This window comes from Perna viridis, chromosome 9 (genome assembly GCF_037379345.1).
Source record: "Perna viridis isolate PV_CMFRI_1.1 ecotype Kerala chromosome 9, ASM3737934v1, whole genome shotgun sequence".
Lineage (NCBI taxonomy): Eukaryota > Metazoa > Mollusca > Bivalvia > Mytilida > Mytilidae > Perna > Perna viridis.
In genome coordinates, this window is record NC_142453.1 from 11791400 (window position 1) to 11810224 (window position 18825).

At 31.9% G+C, this 18825-nt stretch overlaps 1 protein-coding gene across 3 annotated transcripts in view; it reads right to left on the bottom strand.

Annotated features, from left to right (window-relative positions):
- Positions 1-18825, bottom strand: part of LOC148606714 (RNA-binding protein Musashi homolog 2-like) — a 104538-nt gene that overhangs the window by 34422 nt on the left and 51291 nt on the right. For all 3 annotated transcript variants that reach the window (XM_088545651.1, XM_088545650.1, XM_088545652.1), the window contains one exon: positions 13243-13291. In XM_088545651.1, the coding sequence (XP_088401777.1) occupies positions 13243-13291 (49 nt within the window). The remainder of the gene's footprint in view (positions 1-13242; positions 13292-18825) is intronic.

Consider the following 18825-nt stretch of genomic DNA (forward strand, 5'->3'; position numbering starts at 1 on the left):
CTGAGTACAAATTATTTAACACCCGGATTTTCTTAAACAGGATTTTAAAGTACTATTAACCTGATGAATGTATACTGAGTGTAATAGGTAATGCAATAATATGGGAATTTCCTAAGTGTTTTTTTGGTCCTTTTTCAAACCTAAATATGAAAGTTTGATATTGTTTATATAAAATTTTCATGTGAGTACAGCTTCCGTTAAAATATACATATTTCGTTTGAAAAACCTGTACCAAATCAGGACCATTGCGGTACCAGCTACTCCAGTGATGTAATAACTATTTTGGCAGATGTATTTTGAACTTGACTTGATTAGGGATCAGATTAGTGTTTGGTGATTTTGTTGCTACCCTTATTTCTTGTTGTTTCAAACTTTGGTTTTTGCCTTGATATTTTTATATATATATTTTTTTCATTGATATTCCTTCTTTTGACTAGACCTTCTGATATTGCCAGAGTTTGCTATTGTTTGGCATTTTCATTTGACCCTTTATTCATCTAGAGTTCAATATTCAGATCAAAATATATGAACCTTGTAAGCCATTACTCTGGTCCTTACCTCAGTTCTAGAGTACTACAGAAATGTGGTAACAATGGTAACAATGCAGACTCACATGACAACTGAAATGTACCTTAGACCTTTATTACTTGTGCAGTAGGAATAAATGCCAAATTTCTGAAGGCATCATCTTCAACTTAGATAAGAGAATCTGGCACTTACCACTGATTCGCTTGCATACTCACACATACTGGACAAGATATACACAAAAATGGAGCCATTTTACTATTTACAGACTGTATTTACATGTAATCTTAAAGTGACGATGATCCTGATTAAGCAAATTCCTGATTATAATCATCATGATTACTCTACTCATATCATGATTAAGTAATTTCTAACCACTATCATTATGATTTATCAATTTCAACAAAGGCAAAGGAATGGATAATGATTGTTGACAAGATACAATTTTTTTATGAAAGTCAAACATATGTTTGAAATTTATAATTTCAATCTTAAATAAAATCTGAAACACAACAGACAATAATATCACTTGCATCCACTCAACAAATCATGTATGATGTTTTTACAATACAACTCTGCAATCTTGGAAACAACTCTATATAATCAATAACATTTACCTATGCAAAAAATGGAAAAAGACCTAACACAAATCAGACACACCCTTATCAATCCAAATATATATATCCTCGAACACACCCTTTCCAAAAATAGATAAGGATTTATGATTAAATTTTGATAATGATTTTTTTTTGTAGAATAAACATAATGAAAGACGTTTTTAGTACTGTTAATCTTGGCACTACTTGTTTTTTTTATACTACTATAAAAACACAGAAATCTTGCAGGTGAGAACCATCATTACCACTGAAAAATAATCACTAAAATATTTTATATTGATATGTATACAATCTAAAGGTCAATGAAATTCACAGTTTTGGCAAAAAGCCTCCAATCCAGAGAACAACAGTTGCAAGTAAAATAATTCACTACAGACATAAACACAAAACTCAAGGACTGACAGAAATGTAATTGAATCTTTCTCAGTTTTTATCAAATTTATCTCATTTACATTTTTTCCCTCTATATTTTCCGCAACTTTCATAATAAATATTCAAGCAGAACTGGCATTGGGATGACTGACTTTTACCATTAGGAACTCAGCTAAGAAACAAGTATACTTAACACCGTGGCAACCATGTAATTAATATTCTGTTTATAATTAATGCTTCCTATTGCCATTAAAAAATGTTATGAATATTCAAATGTAAATAAAAAAGTTTCAAATGTAAACAATTGGAATTTCATTAAAACATCAATGTGATCAGGATGTTTGTTGAACAAGGCAGTGAACCTTTGTACAAGAATGCCACTAACCTCAGTAAAATGCCAAATCTACTTACCAATCATATTTCGATTGCTTTTAGCATGAAACTCCAAAACAAGTGATTTTTGTAACATTATTAACGTTATTCAATAATGGTATCAAAAAAACAACATTTAAAAGCAGGAAGTAAATTATCACATAGGATGCCCTGAAGAGATAACCTCTTGAAAAGTAATGTTTTATTTTAATCTGAATTGATTTACTTCTAACAATATACAGATTAAGACTTGGTAAGGTTTTTATTCCTGGTAATGCGCTTCTAATAAAATATGCCCTAAGGCATGGATTAGCGATTCCTTATTTTAGCAGAATGGTGCCAAAGCAGATTACGAATATTCAGCCCTCAGCTGTGTAAGCGATTATCTACCATCAAAACAACCAATCAATAATTTACCAAGCACCAAAAGACACTAAATTTAGCCAACTATACTAACTCGACATGATTTTCCCCTTCCCTTGGGGAAAGTGTGGAGCGTTGATAATCAGAAACTGACAAACATTAATAGCAACATGTAAACTTTACTGCATTAAAACCAAAACAATCAATGACCGAACTACTCTCTCTTGCATGAACAGATTCAATGTAATTTTGTTTTCTCGAATGACACTGTTTTTATCAGGGACGAGGTAATTCAAAAGATAATTTGCATGGCTGAATGATAGAAAAGCTGTTTTCCCTTCTGATTTTGGTGTAATTGGAAAAGGATATGTACGCTTGATTTGAGAATTTTCTAACTGAGGGGCCACAGAGAACAGAATTTAACATTCATTGCTGCAATTCTTGAAGTTTAATTTGACCTTAGAAATTTCGCACTAAATAAATCTAGTATGAATTTTATTATGAACTTATTTAAGGGTCTTCTTTTACATTGAAGTATGGTAGACATTAGGGACAATATTGGAATCAATTCAAACAAGTGATTAAGCTTAAAGTTTCTTGTACGATGTGTCTGTGGTCTATAAGATGTGATTACTTTTTGATATACCATTTCCAGAAAAATGTTTTCTGAAAAAAAGGGGGATGCTTTCAATCCAAGACATTCATTCCCTCTTTGTACAGTTAAACACTTCTAATACATTGCACAAGCTGCCCTGTCTTTTTATTTTTAAATCTGATACATTGCACAAGCTGGCCATGCCTTTTTATTTTTAAATTTGGTACATTGCACAAGCTGGCCCTGCCTTTTTATTTTTAAATTTGATACATTGCACAAGCTGGCCCTGCCTTTTTATTTTTAAATCTGATACTTTGCCCAAGTGGCCCTGCCTTTTTTTTTTTTTATTTGATCCTAGCCTTAAATAAATCATATTGCAACGGTCACTTAAGACAACCAACACCCTTATCTGAAAGAACCAATACATAGTCCTTCTCCCGAGGACCAGAAATTAACCATGTCTCTTTGTACAAAGATCACATTCTTCTGTATTGGTTATGTTGATCAGCAACAAGACAGTGATACAAGTTATACCGAGCCCCGTCAAGAATATTCAATATTTCACATAAATGTCGATAATGTTAAGAGAGGAGAGTACTTCATCAATTACCATGTTTCATTTTAACTATGACAGTTTTGTCGATTGTAATTTCCTGCCGTGGAATATTTATGATGTAAAGAAACCGATAATTTGTGATCTATCAAAGTTTGAAGTTCCATGATCTTAGGAGTTGTCGGTCTTCTTGTATGGTAATGCTGCAGCAAAAAATACATATATTCGAAACACAGTAAAGCTTTCATCAGTTTAAAAACTGATTCTTGATAAGTTATTACAGTTATGCATAATTCTGAAATCTCAACAGCTTATTGAAGCTTGTGAAGAATCAAGGATGGCAATAAAACCTGTTTGAATTTTATCTTTTAAGATTGTAACATATAATACCGTGCAATGTTCATGTATATTTAAAAAAAAAATCTGAAACCAATAGTTGAGCAGAGATTTGGGGGATTACCCATGAAACAATATTTTAGACAAATGAATGACACTAACAAACATTAGAAATCACATTACCAATGTATAACAAAGGAAATTAAGAGAAATCCATAACTGAAAAGGCAACATAGGTCAAACATATCTTTAATAAAATATTAATAATTAAAAACAAAAAAACAGAAAAAAGCAAAACCAAACAATAGACACCTATAAGAAAAAACATAAAGTCTCAATAAAAATGTCCTCAGTTACTTCAGAGAAGACATTAACTGCTTTTGTTTCATATGTAAATAGCTATAAATTTAAGCAATTTAAGTTAACTTTTTTTACCCCATTCTGATATTATACATTTCATAACCACTCTAAAAATATTACTTTTATCGACATAATGTGTTAAATATTACAACTAAATTGAGTTTTGTCAATCACGTTTCCATCTGATTGAATATGCAATTTAATATAACATAAGTTTCCCAAAACTGATGTAAAAAGCCAAGTTATATTACTGTTAACGCAATTAATTTTTTGATGAAACTCAATAATGTTGTCAAATTTGTTACAAAATCATTCATCCAATGAAATTAAAATGAATTATTCTAGCGATATTTTTCTCTTTCTAATGCAGGATAATTTTCTCTTAGCTTGTGAATTTTAATAGAAAATGAAACCAAATGAAGAATCAATACTAGAGAAGCTGAATGCTTGAATTGGAAATGTTGTCCTTGAGGAGACACAGTGACAGATCGCTCTGATCAGAAAATTAATTATCAAAGCTGTCAACTTAAATTTGATTATGAAGCAACAAATAGAAGCCTACAGTTAATTTAATGTACCACAATTATTATGTAAGGTGAAGGCCATATCATTCCTTACAAAAAAAAATGACCAATTTTCGAAATGGGGAAAGGGGCAATTATTATTAACAAAAGAACAATCAAATTCTCCTTAACTCCTCATGTATTTTGTTGTCTAGCATTCCAGACAGAAGTCAAATTCTCCAAAACTGACCACTCATATTGAACACATTCAGATTTGAATCCTGCTTTCACTGACCAATCACTGAAATGTCAGCATTCCAGACATATGTCAAATTCTCCTAAACTGACCATTCATTTGATTGTTTGCATAACAGAAAGGTGTTAAATTCTCCTAAACTGACCAATCTGCTAATAGCTCCCTTGCCAAACTGGCAACATAAACAAACTAAGAGCATTCCATTGAGCATGTCAGAACTCCTATCTTAACACCATCAGCAATTATCAGGAATCTGCATCTCTGCTTTGGCTAAATATGAATCAGATGATTAAATTGCTGAAATTTTATTAAAGCCACAAAACCCATTCAACTTCTGGATGGTTTTACATAATCTGCCAAAACATCTTCATTTTACATGCATCTCAAAAACATATGGTTTTATGCTGCAGCAGAATGCATGTTTACTGGTAACATCTGGCTTCCCAGGGTAACTTTTCATTGTATCAAACTTTCTACAGGAGCTTCTTTCCATCTTTGGGAATACTTTGTTTATCTTTAACTTTGTTTACTTTGCTTTTTTTTCTCATGAGATAAAAGGCATTAAATTTCAAGAGTCTGTAGCCTACATCCTCAGCTTTATTACAGCAGTTTTTTTGTACCAATCCAATATATTCTTTCAAATGTTTTCTCACTAGCAAAAATTGTATCTTCTAAATTGAGTAAAAGTCATTACATTAAAACAGAAAGTAAACATAGGTTACAACATTACATATTTAAGTAAAGAACATTTATTGTATCACTTTAAAAAAAAATTAAAAACTTAATGAAGGGAAAGTGTCAAAATTCTGAAGAAAATAAAAAATTTCTGGTTTTATACTTTCCACCATGGTAAAAAATCGCTCATTACAAGACTTTGGCAGCTGCACAATGCCAAACATCAGCGTAATTACATGTAATCACTCTTTTCGCCATGGTGTCAATGTACAGTTAAGCCTATTAAAGCCGCTTTCTAATTAATCACCGAATTGATTGACGATTCGGAGCATCCATCAATGCTTCTCTCAATGTTGTAGCTTACGTCTCCTTATTCTTTACATAAGGTTTTTGAATCCTCTTACAATGAAAGATGGTACCAATTACTCGTTTCTAAAAGTAAAATTCATTTAATAACAGCTAATTACTTTTTCCTTGAGTAAATCATATGTTTTGTCGTAATTTCATGCTGCAAGCGGTGTTTAAAGTGCATACAAGTAATTACAACCAGAAAGGCACTCCTCTTCCAAAGGTGAATATGAGAGGGAAGAACTCCCGGAAGCAATGACCTTCTTGAAACTTCAGATGTTTTGGACAATACGAAACTACCATTTATTTCTCAATGTACAGATACGATAACATTTGATGGAAACTTTGAAACACATATGCTTATTTCCCTTCTTATACCAGATCTTTTAAAGTACAAACTGTTAAGTGAAAATTAACCAATCAGAGTAGACCCAAAAAGGAATTTAGGGGAGGGTTAAGAAGGTTGGACCCTCCTTTTGATGAAGAATTTTGCTCATTTTGTGCAAAAGTTATGCAAAATAAGAAATCGTAGCCTGGACCCCTCCCCCACTATATTTTTGAAACAGAGCCCCCTTTTCGATCCGCTCCTTGAAACTATGATTTACAAACTGTACGGCAAGAGCTGTAATATATCGACTTTCTACGTGCATCAATATCACAAAAATAACCGCAGACAAAGCATTTTTTCTTAAAATTTACTGAATGAAAATATCCATGACAAAAATATGTAAATAGTGTTTAAACACATAGTTTATATGTTTAATTTGACCCTTTCATAAGGAAAATATATATAATATTCTTAAAATGTACCTAAATTGTGCTTAAGGCAGAGAATTTTATAAAACAACAGTTTATCATGGTTTAATCAGAAGAAAATATATTTCCCCTAACAGACAATTACACAAATACCAAAGGTGACATATAGAAACATTGTATTCATTTCTTTCACATAAAAACAAATTAACTCTTCGATCATGGCTGAATCAATGCATTCACTGGTAAAATCAAATTGTTATATTGACAAACCCAGGAAAAGACCTTGACTTGAGTTGAAGCAAAAGAAGATTCCCAGGAAAATAGATACCTCATGGCAGAGTGAACCAATCTTTACTAAATCATCACAAGGGATGCTAATTTCCATGGTATTTTGAGCATGCAGTATAACACACTTTGACTCATTTACAACTAATTAGTCAGTGAATTTGCCAAAGTCTAAATTCCGCATTAACACCATTTTTCAAACTTTATGAGTGCTTTAATTGGTGATGCATTACAGACAAATATCAATGTTGAATTTATATCTAAGTTATAAAATAGAGTAAATTCTACAAGCTGTTAAAGAAATAATAATATTACTTCCCCTTCTCTCAAAAAGCTATCTGCTAATAAAAAGCGCATGAACAAAAGGGTTGGAAGATCTACCATAATTCTTTTGTGCTGTCTTAAAATTGTATACAATTTACGAGAAAGCAGGAAAGTTTATTTACAATAAATCTGGCTCAGAATCTTCCATTCCATGATGATAATTAACCTGAGCTCTCCTGTCTGTCAGACTCATCAAACTTGATATTCATATAAATACACGAAATTAAAACCATATTTCATACTGCAGTTAGCTAAAAATAGGCCTCTTACATGGCAATGTAGGAAATTGAGAAAGACGATAAACGATTAAAACTGAAATTAAAACAATTTGCAGTGTAGGTGGTAGTAGAAGAAACAAAAGACAATTTATAGGAATGCTGAATCTCTTTGCTAAATAAATAAAAAAATTGACAATCCTTTCACAGTGATACCTGTCTTAACCACACCTTGTATGAACCAGAAACTTGTGTAAACCAGACATCTCAAGTCCATTCATATCAGTTCCAATGCTTTCAACCTACATAAACCAACACCTGTCCTAACCAAACAGATCCCTATAGTCCAAAAGGGGTTCTTTTTTTTTAATGTTTAACTGTATTATCGGTTTAATTAAGGACAGGACTATAACAACCATTTAATTTTCTCTCTGACTACTTAGTACTATCTTCCTAGTTACCAATGTACTATAATTTCTAATTGAGTAAGTGACCCTGATAAAACTTTATCAATATACCAAGTTTACCTTCAATCTGTCCCATAGAAAACCTATCAATTTTATAAAGATTTATTCACTGTTTTGCTTGCAAATGTAAAATGGGGCTGACTTGCTGGATTACAAGGTTATCATTTTAAGTGTCAGTCCCCGTAAGAATCAGGCAGTGAGTGAAACATGGTATTTAAATATCTCACCATTTTGAAAGTTAACTTTGACTGTTAGCACCATCAGAATCAAGGAAAAAAGACAAGATTTTCCATATCATGTTGGTGCACTGAGTTATAATTTCATTGAAATGCACTGAAAATGAACATTTTTCTAAGATTCTATTGAAAAATTTCTGCAGAAAGCCAGTGATGCAGAGATCAAACAACCCATTTTTGTACTTTTAATCATGGACGTAAGTGACCAACTAATAATTCAGCCACCTAAGTCAATAAAAAGATTTCAAACAGACAAACCAGATTTGATAACATTAGTCAAACATGATCGTTTAAATGGTGCACATGTTCAAATACATGTATTAAGTAGCTGTTCTCATAAATTTATTTTTGGCAAAAAGTTACATTACACCATGATGGAAAGTATTTTACAAATTCCCTTGATCTTTTGACTTAGTTATAAGGAAAATTATGTGAAAGCTTTTTCATAAAGTGTGACATGAGTGTTTATATTCTGTATAAACAAAAACTTACTAACTAAAATGTAGGAATAATTTTTTTTAGAATTTAAAATACATATTAGATAGAAATTGTACTACAACTTGTCATATTTACCAGTCACAGAAGATAGATTTTAAAAATTTTACTTATACCTGAAGTTTTTGTTGTTTTATATATGTCTAATTCTGACCTAAACGTAAGCTTAACTTAATCAGCATTTGCACAAAATATAGAAGGTATTCCTTAAAACATATAAGAACTATCATTTATTCCTTTTTTTTCTTTCTTTTTTTTTTTTTTTTTTTTTTTTTTGGGGGGGGGGGGGGTGGGGGTAATTAAATGGAGAGGGGGGCTATGACAAACAGGACAGGGATATAATATATCCTTTTAAAACCTAACTGGGAATAAACAAACAACTCTAAATTTGTAAATTTGACAAGTAAAAAAACCTTGTAAGTGGAAATGTCTGTCAACAAAGCAACAGAGTATTCGAATGTCAAAACTAACATGATTTTTCCAAGCATGCCTCTTGCCAATTCATTTAGATTTATAAAATCATGTTGTATTCTAGCATCTTATGCTTGAGAAATGTGCCTATCACGCTCTGCACCAATTTATCTGATGTTATAATGGGCGGTAGCCTTTTAAAAGTGTCAATGCATGGTAAAATCTGCCCTTACCGCTAATTAAATTATTCAGTTGTCAATTTAAAATAGAGATACACATAGGGTACATATAGAAGATTCTCATAAACTAAGGCCAGCATAAAAGTCTTTCTCATTTATTAATACTGATCAGACAAACTTAGGTGTTCTGTGAGCATGAGAAAAAAATGTACTGTTAACCAAAATAATAGTATACTGTGCTTAAAGCCCTTCAAAAAACTTTGGCATTTAGGTCTATTGACATTTCCTAGGTATAATTTACTATAAACTTGTTGAAGGACACATACAAATTAATCAGTTTTCAAATAGAATTTTCTTTCAAGATGAATTTATTGGTTAACAGGCTACTTAGAGAATTTGTACTGCAGTATTTATAAAAGAAACCTTAGTTAAGTGCATTGCAGCTCCTTGTGCAGTGACTGACGTAAAATCTATACACCATGCTTAAAATATCCTAGATCAGAATAAACCATTTTATCGTAAAACTGTTTATTTCCAGCAGGGAGATCAGCAAGAAATTTCATTTCTAGAGAAATATTATTCTATGGGCATCATCTATAAGTAATCATTCTTTCATCAATTTGTGCAGTACAACATGGGAAAGCTATCTTCTAAGAGAGATAGTCATTAATTCAAGTCTAACATTATCTTTATGGAACTACTATCAAAGATTTCATTGCACAAAGATATTTTTCTTGCCAAAAGGACCAAAAATAAGTTTTTGTGATCATTATTTAAGCTCTTTCATCAGAATGGTATCCATGGTCATATAAAACCATGTTCGCAGCAAGCTCATGGTGCCATTAATTGCTGCAACAGGTGAGGCGAGAATGGAACTCTCCAGTCAAAGGAGATTAAAAACAACACACAGCAGGTGCTTGCTTGCTTCATTTCAAAATGGCAGATAAAATCAGCAACTTCTGAAGTAAAAAACTCCCTAAGTACTGACTTTTAATAACTATGAGGTACATCTTATCAAAATATATTTATCTTTAAGGAACATGGAACAATTTTTGGAGGCAGAAGTTTCCATTCCAAGTTATCACTTAGGGGTAAGCTCAGAAAAACCTTATTAGAATTAGGTGAGAAATCTTATAACATTGAAACCCTAACTCTAGACAAGACAGGTGCATTTCAATCTTAAAGATAATCAAACAACTTATTGTAGCTAATGCCATCTTCCATCTGAAGAAGCCAACACTTTTCTCTAAAGGATGTGATAAATACTAGGTGACACATGGAAACTATTCTACTTAGGCTACTCTAAAACTATTATACTTTATTTAAAATTTCTATCTACTGCTTTTACAAACCTTTAATATTCCAGAAGAGAATGAAATGATACAACTTGGCCTCAGATTTAAGACCTGAATTTAAACAATTTTCTTGATTTCAAGTTTATTTTTGGCATGTTTAAATTTCACTATTTTGCCTTGAGCTCATGATGATGTTTTATTTCCGTATTTTGTATCGTGTCATATCATATTATATCGTGCTGTTGTTATCACTGAACTTTAACATCCTTGATAAGCTCTTGAAATAATTAGATTTGATTTGCCGAAGCAGCTCTATAGTGCAGTTCCAAACCATGCAATTGAGTCCAATCGAAACTGTACAAGACTGCTGACGTAACTAGTCATGACACCCCATTGGAATCAATATGAGTAAACAAGTGCTTTCCATTTCCAAGCAATTATAGATGTAAAAACACAACAGATACAAGTGTTTGAAGAAGAATGAATAAATCCCAACAAACAATAACGAGACTGCGTCACTGTAGATTTGAACACATCAACGATTGTCAATATCTTGACTAAAGTGGTTGCAATTAACACTTTTAAACATCAACCATTGTAAAGAAATTTCTTTGGCATGCGAATGCTAAAATCCATTATCCCTTTAGCAATGAAGGGAAGTGAAAACATTAAATACACTTTTGATATCCTATACATAGAAACTCCATTGAAAGAAATCTTCTGACTGAATTCCTGCCGATTAATTGATTCATAATAGAAAGGGTCTTGGTCCAACTGTTAAAAAATGGAGCCAAAAATACTCTAGCACCTACATGTAACATCTAAGAGCCAAGATACAAGACCTACTAAGGACTACTGAAGTTCTAAATGGTTGACTATGCTATAACTAAGAGATTACCAAAGACCTAAACAAAGAAGCAAACAGAGAGCTAGCCAACACCAGACAGACTAAGTAAACTAATAAAATTCAAGTATATACATGTGTACATTTTCTACATCACTAATACATGCAATCCCATTACCATGTGTAGATAAACCCTAACTACATGTTGAGAATCACACAGACTAAATTGTTAGAAACTTTTCAGCACAAAAATAACCTCACATCTCCACTGCTTGAGTCATTCCTACACTTACACTCAAGAATAAACATTTTGTGTACATTTTCAAAATAACTGGTTAGTAATCGCTACCATTGGTAACTGTTAATTAACCTGCAGACAATGATGCAGATGTTTTCAAAAAGCGAAACATGATCGTTTGCCAATCAGATATTCAAAAACTTTCAACCGAATAATTAACAAGTACATTTTACTATCAACAAGTGCAGAAACACACAGCTTATGGTGTCTGCGGGATGCCTCGGGTCATCCAAGGATGCCGTGATGTTTATTTGCATTTTGGCGCAACTAATAGCAATTTGGTTTTTCTTTCTGGCAGTGCAAATGAGCACGGGTGTTTAAAAGATTATTAGTACTAAGAACAGACGGCAAAATGTTCTGTTTTTCTTCATTTCAGAACCAAAGGCAGCTGTTTTGTCAGCTTAAGCTCTTCAAGAAACGACCAACTTATCAAAGTCCATATGGAAAAAGCACATGTCAGATCGGAATTTGAGGGCTTGCCAACCAATCGAACCGTGCTATCAATCCGATGAAAACAGAAAACATTTGATATTCGACTTTTTCATTTGTTTTGCTTGTGGTTTCCCTAATAATTGTTGCTACTTCTATCGATATCAAGTGATTATCTGAGAGTATGTTTTGAAAATTTGGCTCCTAACAAATCCCCTGCCAACCTCAAGCAAAAACAGATTACTTTAGCATGGCTGTTTCAACATCTAAAAAAATCATTACTATGCTATTCTGAAAATGAACTTAAATGCCAATTTCAGATATCAGTATAAAAAACCCCAAAGTATGCTATCATTTTCTTCTAAAATTAGAGTCATATAGTGCTTTTTTGTGAGTTTCTGGTTCTCTAAGCCAATTTGACCTATTTCAATTCATTATACATTACAAGGTCATTTTTGGCATACACACATCTTCTGTAATCAATCATATTTTAAACATTACAATCTTCAAAATCTGGAGCAGAAGGTAAAAATATTTCAATTTTCTGTTAAAACTTGTCAAAATTTAACAAGATGAAACTTAATATATACCAAGTAAGAAATCAAGTTGACTAACCTTGAGAAAGTTAAATTCTTACAGACAATGGAAAATTTAATTCCAATAACATGATAAGTTTCAACATTTTTTTTATGAAAACAGGTTTTGGTACATGTCAACAAGATTAAAAGAAGATAAAAATCAAAACATTTCAAAACCAGAAAAATCAAGATATTGGCATAGCTTCAGTCTATATTTGTTTTTTCGAAAGTGACTAAGTATGCATTATATAACATTTCACGTCACACAGTATGTAAACATCAAATTTGGAGGCGAAAGTATTTTGGATAATGCAGCAGACCTTTTATGACTAACACCAAATTCAGGAGATCAAACTTTTGAAGCAAGTAGCTCCATTTTGATTGAAGAATATCACTTAAAAATTTTGAAAATCTTTTTTGCAGAAGGCTTCTTCAAATTTCTTATAAACACTTTGTTGCAACTACAAAAAATGGAGCTGACTTGTAATATTACAAGGAATCACGGGACATTCTGAACCCCACAATTCCTTTGTTAGCTGTCGTCTGCAGCCTTACCTCGATGTCTCATTGTCTGTTTATCAAACATAAGCATAGCATCTTCAATCTGTAAAAAAAAAGAAAGAAAAATATGAAATGATGCAGTTGGGAACATTATTCAGAACATTTTCACTGAAAGTACAAATATACATCTATGCAGAGCTAGAAGAATGGTGAAATACTAAACTAATGCTCAACTTCAAAATTCACTTCATTTATAATCTTTACTCTGTACTAAATAAACTGGTCTTTTCTTCTCTTAATTCCATCAAAATTTACTGGTGCCAGTTGTACTATTCTTTTATCAAATGCAATTACACAAGTTTTCAGGTCGTCACCCTTTATCGTGAAAGACAAACAACCACACAACTGATTTGAGAACTTCCATGCAAAAAAACTTGATTGAGTACCTCTTATTGAACAATTTGCAAATATTAAATGCTAATATCTCTCATTCTTTTTCAAACAGCTGAAACTAATTATTTCTAAAGATATCGACCCAAAAATATATTGAAATCAACTTTGAGAGATTCTAGTGGTGTATTTTGTGCCAACCCTCAACATACAACTCAATTTAGTTGAATGTATACTTTTAATTGAATTATATAACTGCAAAAATAGTGCTGGCAAATGTTTGCTCATAGTTGATTTTTCCATCACAAATTCAAGTATTTCATTGATGGAGATGAACTCAAACTCTGGTACTTTTAGAAACTAATTATTCGACATAATAGTTAAATTATGTGTTTTAAATTACTCACATGGAAATAAATGGTTGAACCAAAAAAGAAAAGCTAAAAACTACAAGTGAACACAAAAGAACATTGTCAGGTGTTTATGTGCAAATGAACACTATAAAATAACCAAAAATGGGACATACATGTACAATAACAACACAAACAATTTCCAGTACAATAGAGTCAGTTAAATATGAACCACTATCACTGCCTATATTTGAATACTGAGTTTTCCCAAAAAATACTTAAATTTTTTACTAATGGCACAAAAACAACATTGCAAGCCAATTTGTTTGCTTTCGCGGCGAAATAGAATTTTCAAAAACTGTTAAAGACTGTGAAACAATTGCAGAAGTCAAATGATTCTAATACACCGGTATACCAATGTGATAACCTAATTTTTATGGAAGTGAAATATACTCAACCTACACTCTTTATTCTCTCCATATAAAATCTACTTCACCAAAAGGATCTAAGGATGAAATCCCCACTTCCCATTATTAGTTTTGTGCAAACATTTGCCTCCCCCTCAAGAAAAAATAAGTAATATACTCAAACAACCCTCCCCCCTTTTTGAAATTCCCTGGATCAGAGTGTCTCCTTTTTAAATTAATTTCAGATAACAGTCCCTGTCAACTCCGCCTATACCGTAAAAAAACTTCAGGTTATCATAACACATTATGAAAATAAAGCATTAAAGGACAGAACAACAATTCATCTATATCAACATTTCTAAAACATAGGGTACACAAGACTTTCTCCTAATTGTGGATCAGTATTCCTCCATACATTGAACCATATATGTCTTATAAACTGAAATCCTCAGAAGTAACTAAAAAACAACAATTAAATCAATACTCTATGGAGCTGCTATTAATAACATTACTCTAGCAATAAACATGGAGTTTATTTGAATATATTTTTTCTTCCTCTAAAGGGAAAACCAATGACCTTTACTTAATGTGGGATTCATTAGGCTCTGGATCTTTTGAAATTTGATGTGATGTTGTCCACAATCAATGGAAATTTATTTAGAGACCTCTGGTTGATTGATTTGATCTCAATCCAGTTCTAGGAAATAGAATCGAGATCAAACAACTCGGTAATTCAGTTAGGTCTAGTTTAGCTCCGTGGCGGAGACAACTGGTTGAAAGGCAATGGCTACTTCTTATTGTGATCTATATCAGTTACTTGTCTTCGACAGACATAAGATCAAAACTTCAGAAATAATTATTAACAACAAAACCAGATGAATGGTTAATAAAACTACATTCAAATCATATACTGGTATCAGGAAATTTCAGCACAAACCTTCCTGAATTTTCAAAATCATGCAAAATGACATGGAGGAGGACCATATATACCCTACCTAAAATAATGTATTGTGCAGAATTTCCTTTAGTTATTTGATGTCAATTCTTATATTGACACTGGATAATTATTTCTTTTACTGATGTCATATTCAATCTTGTTACATAAAGCAATACACTAATGTATGGATTTCAAAAATACAGAAGAAAAAGGCATTTTTAGAAGAATAGTTGCAAAATTATTAGTCCATAAATAATACAATGAATTATCATATAGGTAAATTGGTACAAAGAATTATCTTTTAGTATATTCTGTTCTTCTCATACCAAAACAACTATACAACTTTTCCCATTATTCTGAAATCACTTTAACAATGTATGCAAAATTAATTTGTTGCAAAAAGCAATTAAAATTTTTTTCATACATTGGATTTTCCAAAGCTCAATTTAAAATTGAAAGGCATGATTATCGACTTAACCTGAATGCATAATATTTATTCACAGTAGTTAACTATGCTGCCATACTGAAAAACCGATTAATTTCCTAATCACAGGGAATTATTATCTGCTATAATTATATTATGCACCTTATACTACCCCTTGAACCAAAAAGAAATCACCCTCATTAATTGCATCAAGAAAAACTTGAGAAACAGGAAAAAGCAAGCAAGACCTCAGGAACTCATTACAAAGCCAGACATTCTACAAGGAGCATCTGATTACGGCCACTATTAAAGGAAGTCAGCTGTAAAATTAAAAGATTTGGCGAAACAGAATCCCCACTCCCTGGCAATCATCACTAACCAAATCTAATTATATTACATTTAATCATGGTATTTGGCAATTTTTACCTTTCTGTTTCTAAACATTTAAGAAAATACGGGGGAGGGTTTTAGCTACAGCAAACATAGAACCTGTCAAACCATAAACCCTCAAAGCAGACATCTACCTGAAATGCAAACAAATCTGAAGCTGCTAAATGGGCCCAGAGAAAACTTCAGAAAATTAGTGTACATCGTGAAATCAACCAGAAAACAGCATTTGGACAAATTTACAAGGGCGGTTCCAGATTTTTAAACTACTTCATTCAGAAGTTGATTAATTTTTTAATATACTAGATAACTGTTCACTTTGCAGAGGTGTCGCTTTACTTCATAAGCCTACTTATCTACATTACCTTATCAAGCAAACAAGCAATAGTTCATTCAATCATGAAATTAATGACATCAAAACAACACGCTTATGTGAAATGAAATTGTACTTTTCTCATGTACATAAATAATTCAAGATGTAAATTGAAACGAACAAGTTTTTAACCATGTAAATATGTCATCCACTTCCCGTCCAATGTCTGCAAATTACAAATATCGAATGTAATTTGAATACACATTATTATCTAGTGACAAGGTATTTTACGCCTTAAGGATAGCTAAAAATGTAATTAAAACAATAATTATAGAATTAAATCTTTTTTTCATACAAAACAAAGCATTTTTTTCTTTGGAAAAATAGTCATGCATTGACTCGAGGTCTTTTTTTAAGCTATTAGCATTCAAGGGTCATATACAATGCAAGGATTGGAATGACGCACAATGTCTGTTGGTGCAAATTACATACTAAAGCACCAAGTAGTTTTAAGAAATTGACTTTAGAAAAATTGTAAACTAACCCCAAAAACAAAAACAAAAACTCATCAGATTGTATGCAAATTCAAGGATCCATATTTACATGATACAAAAGGTCATATTCAGTTGCTATTCTGTCAATCAGAAGGGTAACAAAAGCCCCTTCCATAGACTTGGCAGCCAAGAAGAATAGTCACCTGTTAAACTGTAACTATCGTTGAAATCTCTTAACAGGGAGAACGCAACAATAGCGTCATGTTCTGCCACCCACAATAGAATCAAAGTTTAAAATCCGATTATTCACAACGTTTAATGTCGAATAACAAAGGCATGCCCCGTCAAACAGAAGTCAAAAGCGTATTCTTCCCGCCTTTCAACGCCAATATGCATAAAAATATCATAACATAATGGTTAAGATAGTGTGTATTAATAATTGTATACTGTGATATAAACCTGATGATTGTCACAATGAAGCATCCCATGCTTAACAACCATGGAAGTTACTGGTATTATCTAATAGGATATTATTATTTTCAACAAGATGCTTTAGACAATATGCGATCCTACCATTTCAGAACATTGTGAATTGTACTGCAGCATTCATGGTAACACAAAGAACTTTTTCTCTTGATAACTTTAGATAAATGAACAAAAACAGTTACAATAATAATAATAATTAAGCTTTTGGATTTCTCATTTAAAAAAATTTTTTTTTTTTTTTTGATCAGTGAAGACTGCATTTCTTGTTTTACTCATGCTACAAATACTCGCTAACACTGGCATTTGAACCAAATATATTTCTACAATATATATATATCGATGTAACAGCGGTACCAGTTTGAGGCCCGTGGAGGGAACGACAAACATTTGCTTCGCAAATTTGACAGTTCTAACATCGTTGGGAATTTTTCAGACCCTTCTATAAGTTTACGTTATCTTCCCTGTATCAATTTGATCTGATGGAGCAGTGTAGTGAATAGAGTCATCACATTCATAGACGTTCAGAAATTTATGGAAGACTACACCAAAGATAAATATGAAACTTTTCAACATGAACCTCCAAAATGGTCAATTTAAATCAAGATTTAACCACAAACAAATTGTAAATCTCAAACAAATATCCAGGGTGTTACAAACAAGCAATAATTTCATACTCTGAAGTGAAAGTAATTCTGAAAGTTTACATGCATTTAAATTAACCATAATGTGTCTTAAGTGGTCAATCATTTGGTATGTAAAGGTCAAATATCTGCTAATGACATCCTTGGGACATTTTATCTCTATCCATGATGCTGTAAATTTAGACTACAGTCATACCATAGAAAACAAAATGAATCAATGTTACTTGAAAAAAAAGAGTTTTCCATAGATTTTACATAATATACTACAGAATATGACTTCAACAAGTAAAATATATATATATATAAATAATAAATATGGCAAATAAAATAGGGGTGATGGGCGAATTCTAACCCAATATTTTCAGAAATGTACTGTTAGACCATTTTAATGTATGAATGACATAAAACAAGGCAAAATTGTAGGAAATACAACTATCAGGGATGATTTTATGAGGCCTTCAAACAAAAAAATAACTGGCAAAATTAGAAGTAAATATACAGTAAAAAAGAGAGTCGTAAAAGTAAAATCTGGATTTGAAATAGTGAAACTCCGCTAAAAAGTGGAAATAATTCATCCCTGAACAATATATTACTTATTGTAGGTGAGATGTTGACAACACTCACTTTGACCTAAGTATTGAACAGGAAATGTGCATGCTTCAGGGTTAATGCTCTAAACATAAGGTTCAATTGCACCATAATATCCCAATTTTTCAGAACACTTAGGGAAAACATTATAGTAGGTGTTGTCATTTAAAAATGCCAAAATTACTGCCTTGCCAAGCTGACCTCTAACAGTAACAATTTA